Source organism: Mandrillus leucophaeus, unplaced genomic scaffold (genome assembly GCF_000951045.1).
Source record: "Mandrillus leucophaeus isolate KB7577 unplaced genomic scaffold, Mleu.le_1.0 Scaffold207, whole genome shotgun sequence".
NCBI lineage: Eukaryota > Metazoa > Chordata > Mammalia > Primates > Cercopithecidae > Mandrillus > Mandrillus leucophaeus.
This window is the reverse complement of record NW_012102110.1, coordinates 2,250,613-2,260,526: the sequence shown is the minus strand read 5'-3', so window position 1 is coordinate 2,260,526 and position 9,914 is coordinate 2,250,613. Positions and strand designations below refer to the sequence as shown.

The following is a 9,914-nucleotide window of genomic DNA, read 5'->3' as shown; positions in this document are numbered from 1 at the left end:
GCTGGGTGTGGTGGCAGGAACCTGTAATCCCAGCTACTTGGGAGGCTGAGGCAGGAGAACTGCTTTAACCCAGGAGGCGGAGGCTGCAGTGACCTGAGATCATGCCACTGCACTCTAGCCTGGGCGACAGAGTAAGGCTCTGTCTTTTTAAAAAAAAAAAAAAAAAAAAGATGTACAACAGTAACAAAAAAATACTGTCAAAATAGCAGTCAAACACAAGGGTCTGGAACTCGGGGTAGAAGATCAGACTGCTGATATATATTTGTGAGTCATCAATTTACGGGAAATATTAAAAGCTATGGGGAACTGACACAATCCCCCAGAGAAAGAGCATATGAAGAGAAGAGAAGAGAGCCAGAACTAAGGGGTTCGATTATAATATTCAGAAGGAGATAGAACAAGAAACACAAACAATAGTTACTGAAAACCCACCAGAAACAGTAAGAGTAAATAGGCAGATATGATATCATAGATGCCAAGAAAGGAAAGTGTTTCAAGAAGGAGTGACAGCCTATGTTAAATGCAACCGGGTCGAAAAATCTAGTAAGGTACTAACAGAGAAATATCCTCTAAACTGGTAAATGTCACTGGTGACTTTGATTAAAAGTTTCAGAGGAAATGGGTTGAAAAGCAGATTGGGGTTGGATAATAAGGATAATAAGATGATAATAAGGTTAATAAGAAGGATGGCAAGAAAATGGAGATAGCATCTATCAACAACTCTTCTGAGGATTCTCATTATGAAAGCAGCAGACAAATAAGGCAATAGCTGAAGGGGAATGTGAGATAATTAAGAGAAAATTTTTAAAGAAAAGAGATAAGAGCATGTTAAGGCCAAAAAAACCAATCTGGCAAAAAAAAAAAAAGGCAATGATAATGCAAGAGAAGAGGCAAAGTCTTTGAGAAGCTGGAAAGGGATGGCAACTACATTGACTAGCTTTTGATTTCTTCCAAAATGTGTTTCTGCTTGTATCACAATGTAAGTACAGATGTTGGAAAGCTTGGAAATTATTGATAGTAGGAAAATGAGTACTTTTCTTTTCACTGTGAATGAAAGGTTAGACTCTGGAAGTGGGGCAAGGATGAAGGGGAGTGTTAAAGTTTGAGAGACATGAAGGCGTAGTCATTTTGTACAGCTGGAGAGCAACAGTGTGAGACTGCTCTGATGTAGTGTTGAGCACCCACTGAAATTTGTGGTCATAACTTTCTTCATTATCATTCAGTGATTCCACTGTAGACTAAGAGAAGGCAGATAATTAGGTTCAACTAGAGACGGAGCACAGCAAATTTTCATATTCCCATTGTCCCTTTCTTTGATATCAGTAAAAATGATGGAGGACATGTAAAGCAAAGGGATAAACATTTACATAAAAAGGTATCCACAGCAAGGCGAGTATAGATAGAAGCATACTTTATCATTTTCTCTATCTCTATGCAGGGAAATAATAGAAATCATGGTCCTAAGCTGACATTCCCATCTACTACATTCACCCAATGGACAGTTCCCAATATTCACAAACACATTTGGACTTAGGTCATGGCAAATGCAAAAGAGATTGGAGAAAAAACAAAAACAGAAACAAAGTCCTTACTGCTGAAATGTTGAACTCCAGAATAAAGAAAAAGCTGTTATCAGAACAATTACAGACATAACCTTTAGATGTTACATCTAACACCAAATCATTTTTCTCAATAGTGATACTGTCTTGATAACATGGAAATATTCTAATTATCTATAGCATAGTCAACCAAAATTCTCTCAATAATCTCCCAGTTAAAAATATTTCCTTACTTTCTATAAATAATTTATGAGTAAAAGTACTGAGTAGTGTTTCAACAATCATCACATGATCACCAAAAATACTTTTTCTTCAATAATTCAAATGACTGTCACATTTAATACTTACATTAAATATTGAAAGGAATTTAGCAATTTGAAATGCAGTATTAAAATACATTAAATAGCTTTAAAAAATAAAGTTCCAGGTTGGGCGCTGTGGCTCACGCCTGTAATCCCAGCACTTTGGGAGGCCGAGGCGGGTGGATCACAAGGTCAGGAGATCGAGACCATCCTGGCTAAGATGGTGAAACCCCGTCCCTACTAAAAATACAAAAAAAAATTAGCCAGGCGTGGTGGCGGGCACCTGTAGTCCCAGCTACTCAGGGGGCTGAGACAGGAGAATGGCATGAACCTGGGAGGTGGAGCTTACAGTGGGCAGAGATCGCGCCATGGCACTCCAGCCTGGGGGACAAAGCAAGACTCTGTCTCAACCAAAAAAAAAAAAAAGTTCCAAATACTTTACTCATAAATATGTTTAAGAAACAACTAGAATTAGTTGAGATTCACTGGAAGCTAAATGTAAGCTTGAGTCTTCTTGATAGGTTTTCCTAAAAACTTATAATTGATCAAAATGTTCAAGAATATTTCCAAAAATGCTATCACTTTAAAAATTCTTGCTTTTCCCAATTTTACCTGCTTTGAAACACAAACTTTTAACTACTTCTGCCCTTAACTCCCAAATCTTCCAAAATATTTTATTTTTTCCATAAATTAAAATGCTATGTCGACTGAGTGTGAAAACCTTGATTCTGCAGCTCAGCTTTAGCTTATTATTATGGATAAAATATATACAGTGTTAACAGTTATGTAATTGACTCTGGCTTTTATTCCCATAGAAACTGAAAATGAATTACTAAACGTGGTATATACCAATAAAAGAGTGCTTAAATTAAAACATCCCATATTTGGTAATCTGGCATTAGTTTCCAGAGATTTAAGAATAAAGTGACAGCTTGGCAGCTAAGCTGTTAGAAATTTTTTTATAGGTTTCAGCTTAGGCCTGCCAGCTCATATTTCTAGTTGCTAATAATTCTGGCTCTATATTGAGTAAAATTCTTCCTTAGAAGAACCAAAGAAAACTATGAATAAATATCTTATTGGTTTTTATAATTACATGTATATAGTTTAAAGTGCCGAGTAAACTGTAGATACATCTGTTGAAAATTACTATTATAAATACTAGCACATTCTATAGTTAGGGGAAAAAAGTTGACCATGAGGATTTATAATACTGGGAAGAAAACAGCATTTTAACAGAATGTAGAGGTTTTTTACACTAGCATCAAGTATCAAGAAGATAAGCATTTGGTAAAATAATTCTTTTTCATGTAAATACTGGAGAAATAAATTTTTTGCTAAATTATATGCTGTTGACAAAATACCATATCAAATCCACTATAGAGAGTATATTAAAAGTACTGCATTATTTGAGGGAAAATAATCAAGAATACAGGCAAAATGAAACTAATACTGATATTTTCATAATCACTTTAATATAGACATAAAACCAAATAAATCTAGAAGAGATTTTGGTCTCTAATAATCTATAAAATAATATTTAAGTCAGGCACATTAAACTATGTCAAAACACTATCTTTTGGTACCTGTACTTTTAAAATAATTGTTTCATATAAATTGAAGATTCCTGCTATTTGTTAAAACTCATGCAAGTAAGACATAATTTTTGTGTTTAAGTTACATAACCATATATTACATCTCATTTTGATCATTTATTCCAACAAGAAGTTGATGTGATTTAGTATCTTTCAAAATAGCCAGTTAAGAAGTTTTCATTAACAAAAATCATGAGATGAACCACAGCATACTTAGAGAGGAATATCCTCACCAGACTGATGATGTGTGTGGTGTCCAGATGCCTCAACAGACTGCCTTTGTTCACTGTCTGGAGAAGATAGCAAAGGAGTAGAATGAGGGCTTTCTGTGGGAGATGATGTCGAATGAGCCTGAGCTGACATTGTAGAGGACGTAGAAGGCTGAAGAAATTGTTCAGGTGGTGTATCTACTTCCATTGCAGTTTCACTCCCTTCCAAATCAGGACTTGATGGGACCGTAGGAAGAGTTGAAATATCTGATTGACTTGTTCCACCTTCAAAACACCGATTAACACAAATTCAAATTTTAAATATTTTCCAAAACCAACAACTCTAAACAGATACATTCAGAAAACACATTTATATTTACACACACAAATATATAATTTCAGTGATAATAACCACTGGTGATTTGGTCCATTAGACAAAATAGGCCAGTCAAGAGGGGTAAAAATTTATCTACAACATATTCCTGTTAAAGCAATCTGTCCAATTACATAAAAATTGTTTATACATAGAATTTTACATATTTCCATTCTCAGAGCGCATTAAAAAAACACTTAAAATGGGGAATCTCAGATTCTTTTACTTTGAGAAAAGTAAAAGATACGCACTAGGTCTAATGGCACCAGAAGGGACAAATTATGTCCAATACCTTTTATTCTCTACTACTTCACACCATACAATAAGAACCTTGTGATTATTACAGACGTAAAACATAGTATAATTTACATGATATAAATAAAAACTGGCTTCAATAAGTAGTTTTTGCCAGTTTTCTGATGACTTTAATTAATATGAAAAATTACCTCTGGGTCGAGATCTTCCTCGTCCTCTATTGCTTTGTGCAACCTCACTTGCTTCTTCGAACCATCTTGATAACATATCAGACATTCTCTGCATCAATGACACATTGGGACTCTGCTCTCCTATTACAATATACGTCTTATCAGTGAGTTTAGTAATAAGTCAGAATCTTTCATTAATACAAAAACCTAGATTTGAAGGGCTTTAAAATGAAAGCATTTTTTAAAAAATCAAATTTCCTAAATAAATTGTACGAATATATATAAATCTATTAGAGCTTTCATCACATTTTATAGTAATTGTTTTATGAGTGACTCTCCATGTGTATGGTAAAGTTTCTCGAGAACAGAGTTCACCTCTCACTCGTCTTTGCTTATTCTTAGGTACCTCTAAACCTCCCACCTCCTACCTCAACCTAAATTTTTAGTTCTAAGAGTACCCAGCCAAGAAGGGCTCATGAATTCTAAGTTTAATAAATTAAAAGAAAGGTTTTCCCTCCCCCTAAAGCATTATAATGAAGTACAGATACAAAATAGCCTTATGTTTTTACATGAAGTTTCCTTAAAGTCATTTTCATCATCATTTACTGTAAGAAAATTCCAGATATTTGAAATTAACTGGAACCACAAAGTATTTTGTCTCCTCCCTCACTCCTTTCCCTCCTGCAAGTAAACAAGTTTTTCCAAGGGCATTTTCAAATTAAAAGTGTAATGTCAAATTCAAAATGTGACAATTCTATTCTATAGTCTTATAATTTAAAATGAAAATCGGTTCTCCTCACATTTTCTGTGAAATCGGAGTTTCTTTTACACTTTACTGCCTTTATATAATGTAGCTCATATGTTGGGGAATATGCTTTTGATCACAAAAAATGTTTCAGAGGTCATTATAGTAAGATTTTGGTTACAGACCAATTTAATAAAACATAATTATACAGAATTACAATTCATAGATTAATCATATTTTCAAGAGTGCTATCTTAAAGCTCCCAGGGTAGTTTCTTATGCTTATCAAAGGCACTTGATAGAAAGAAAAAAAATTTTATGTGCTAATATAAAACTCTTAGGCTGAGTTTTCATTTCTCTTAATATCTAATAGAAAGGCAAAAATTGAGAAGTCTGACAACACTCAATGTACTATGGGACAATGGGCATTCTTATACTTTCAGTGGGAATGTAAATTAGCACATCTTTTTTGGAGAGTAATCTGATAACAACTACCAAAATTAAAAGGTACTTATCCAGTGACTCAGCCATTCCACTTCTAAGAATTTATCCTAAGATATATTTGCATAAGTATACTTTTATGTACAAGAATGTTCATTACAGAATCATTTATAATAGTGAAGAAACTGGAAGTTAAAATATTAATTTTAAAATACCATATACAAGGAAAAGCTGACCAAAGCATAGTTACCATCTCGTTCTCGTTCACTCTCCGGCCTTGCTCTGGGTCCAGTATCTGACCAATCACCACGAAGTCTTAAACGCTTAACTGGTGGTTGTCGCAACTAAAAAATAAGAACAGGTAAATTCTATGTAAGTCTAAAACTCATCTACTGTACTCTTAAAACATACTTTATGTCTATTTCCATCTCTCGACTTCTTGAGTATGCAAATTAAATCTACATGAAAATATGAAAGACACTCGTATAAGTCACATCAGTCTTTTGAAGCACTCATTCTGAGGATAAATATCCATTGATGTTGACAGCCTATATCTAATATCTTCAACCTAAAGAGTCTGAATGCAACTTTCAAATCATGTATATGTGATTTCTAATCCCACTCGTATCACCTTCCAGCTGACAAAAGGAAGACATTTTTAACCATCTTGAGCCTTAGTTTTCAACTGTGATGATAAATATAGTCTAGGTAAATTACCCACATACCTAATTAACAATGGGAGTCCTCATTATTTTTACTTATTATTGACAATTTACTCTTCGATTCCCAAACAGAATCTATTCCAACCCTTTATGACTTGCCTCAGGCTATCTATTCCATCCTGCTGCCCTCATTCTTGCCCTCTAACAATTTTTCCTCCTACTTCAGAGAAAATAAAAATGACATCATTTTCTTCAGCTGAATTCTACAAATTAAACCTACATCTACAACTCTGTAACTCCTTCCAGCCTTTCTTGAAAGGTGTATCATTTATTCTATTTAAGCCTAATTTTTCCATCTGTGCTTTTTATTTCATTCCTTCAACTCCTTGAGTATCCTGCTTGACCCATTATTCTCTCTTTTCTTGCCTACATTCATTTTCTCTCTCGGTTCTTTGTCACAACATGCTAAAGGTTCTTATCATTTTTAAGAAAAAAAAACAATATTTCTACTTCATAAAACCTCAGTTTTACAGCTACAGTCCTTTCTCTTGCTATCACTTTACTCAAGCTTCTTGAGAAAATTCTATATTCAATCTACCACTCCTCCTTCAATCCACTGTAGTCAATCTTTCCATTGATATCCTATCTTTCCACTAACTTCATTCTCACCAGTCAGCAGTGAATGACCAACTGCCAAGTTCACTGATCAATTATAAAAATGCTCAATAATGTGATCAATAATCAATTGCCAATTCAAACAGCATCTTTTAGAGCTTACTTGACATGTTTATGTCACCTATCACTCTTGACTGCTCCCTTTAATGTTTACATTTTTAACTTTTTTTTTTTTTTTTTTTTCCAGGCAGGGTCTCACACTCTTGTCCAGGCTGGATTGCAGTGGTCGCATCCTAGCTCACTGTAACCCCCAACTCCAGAGCTAGTATGATCTCCAGCCACAGCTTCCTGAGTAGTTGATGCATGTGCCACCACAACCAGCTAAGTTTTTAAAAAATTTTTTAGAGATGGAGTCTAGCCAAGTTGCCCAGGTTGGTCTTGAACTCCTGGCCTCAAGCAATCCTCCCACTTCAGCCTCCCAAAGTGTTGGGATTATAGGCATGAGCCACCACATCTGATCCATTTTAAACATTTTTGTATTGAAATATAATTAACATACCGTAATATACTTAATTTTAAATTATACAATTCAGTGGTGTATATTCATAAAGCGGTACAACCATCATCATTATATAATTCCAGACAGTTTTCATCGTCCCAGAAACAAACCATCATCAGCCACTCCCCACTCATCCCCTGCTCAGATCCTGGCAACCACTAATCTACTTCCTGTCTCTGTGGATATGCCTTTTCTAAACATTTCATATAAATAAATCATACAATACATGGCCTTTTGTGTTTGGTTTCTTTCACTTAGCATTATGTTTTCAAGGTTTATTCATAGTGTAGTAGGTATCAGTACTGCATTTTTCATGGCGAATAATACCCCATTTTAGCAAGATACCCTATTCTGTTCATCCATTCGTCAACTGGTTGATGAATAAACTTATTCCACTTACTGGCTATTATAAATAATGCTGAACTGAGCATATGTACGAGTTTCTGTAGGAACATGTTTCAATTCTCTTGGGTATACAGGAGAACTACCCAAAAGAATTGAAACATAGTACCTCATTTTATTGCACTTTCCTTTACTGAATTTCACAGATACTGTGGTTTCTTTACAAATTTAGTGGCAACCCTGCATTGAATAAGACTATTGGTGCTATTTTTCCAACAGCATGTGCCCATTTTATGTCTGTGTCACATTTCAGTAATTCTCATATTTCAAACTTTTTCATTATTATCCTACCTATTATGGTGATCCATGATCAGAGATCTTTGATCTCACTATTATAATTGCTTTGGGGGGCCATAAACCACATCCATATAAGACTCTGAATTTAACTGACAAATGTTATGTGTATTCTGACTGCTTCACTGACCAGCTGCTTCCCCATCTCTCTCCCTCTCCTTGAGTCTTCCAATTCCCTGAGACACAACAATAATATTGAAATTAGGCCATTTAATAACCCTACAATCGCCTCTAAGTGTTCAAATGAAAGGAAGAGTCATATGCCTTTCACTTTAAATCAAAAGCTAGAAACGATTAAGCTAAGTGAGGAAAGCATGTTGAAAGCCAAGACAGGCCAAAAGCTAGGCCTCTTGCACCAAACGGCAAAGTTGTAAAAGCAAAGGAAAAGTTCTGGAAGGAACCTTTAGAAGTGATACTCCAGTGGACGTATGAACGATAAGAAAATGAAACAGCCTTATTGCTGATATGGAAATAGTCTGAGTGGTCTAGAAAGAAGATCAAACCAGTCATCACATTCCCTTAAGCTAAAGCCTAACCCAGAGCAAGGTCCTAAATCTCTTTAATGCTATGAAAACTGAGAGAGGTGAGGGAGCTGCAGAATAAAAGTCTGAAGCTAAGAGGGGTTGGTTCATGCAGTTTCAGGAAAGAAGTTGTCTCTCTATAACATAAAAGTACAAGGTAAAACAGCAAGTCCTGATGTGGAAGCTGCAGCAAGTTATCCAGAAGATCTAGTTAAGATAATTGATCAAAGTGGCTACACTAAACAATAGATTTCCAATGCAGATGAAACAGTCTTCTATCAGAAGCAGAGGCCATTTAGGACTTGTACAGCTAGAGAGGAAATGTTGATGCCTGGCTTCAAACTTCAAAGGACATGCTGGTTCTCTTGTTAGGTGCTTATGCAGTGGTGACATTAAGCAGAAGCCAATGCTCATTTACCATTCTGAAAATTCTAAGGCCCTTAAGAATTATGTTTAATTGAATCTGCTCTATAAATGGAATAACAAAGCCTGGGTAACGGCACATTTCTTTACAGCATGTTTTACTGACTATCTGAAGCCCACTATTGAGACCTGCTGCTTAGAAAGAAAGATTCCTTTCAAAATGCTACTGGGCACTGACAATGCGCACCTGGTCATCCAAGGGCTCTGATGGAGATATACAAGGAGATTAACGTTTTCCTTGCATCCCATGGATCAAAGAGTAATTTCAACTTTCAGGTCTTATTTAAGAAACACATTTTGTAAGGTTATAGCTGCCATAGATAGTGATTCCTCTCATGGATCTGTGAAAAGTCAACTGAAAACCTAGAAAGGATTCACCATTCTAGATGCCTTATTAAGAACATCTGTGATTCATGGGAGGTCAAAATGACAATACTAACAGGGGTCTGGAAGAAGTTAATTCCAACCCTAATGGATCACTTTGAGGGGTAGAAGACTTCAGTAGAGGAAGTCACTGCAGATGAGGTGAGAACAACAAAAGAACTAGAATTAGAAGTACAGACTAAAGGTGTGACTGAATTGTTGCAATCTCATGATAAAACTTGAACAGATAAGGAGTTGCTCCTTACAGATGAGCAAAGAAAGTGGTTTCCTGAGGCTCAAACCACTTTCTTTGCTTATCTGTAAGAAGCAACTCCTAGTGAAGATGCTGTGAACATCGTTGAAATGACAACAAAGGATCTATTATAGAGTACTACATAAACTTAGTTGATAAAGCAGCAGGGTTTGAAAC

The 9,914-nt window shown here is 35.4% G+C and overlaps 1 protein-coding gene across 1 annotated transcript in view; it reads right to left on the bottom strand.

Annotated features, from left to right (window-relative positions):
* The window catches only part of DCAF6 (DDB1 and CUL4 associated factor 6), a 156,847-nt gene that overhangs the window by 67,486 nt on the left and 79,447 nt on the right, over window positions 1-9,914 (bottom strand). The window contains exons 8-10 of the mRNA XM_011979919.1: window positions 5,896-5,989; window positions 4,482-4,601; window positions 3,687-3,947 (exon numbers count right to left, since the gene is read on the bottom strand). Of these exons, the coding sequence (XP_011835309.1) occupies window positions 3,687-3,947; window positions 4,482-4,601; window positions 5,896-5,989 (475 nt within the window). The remainder of the gene's footprint in view (window positions 1-3,686; window positions 3,948-4,481; window positions 4,602-5,895; window positions 5,990-9,914) is intronic.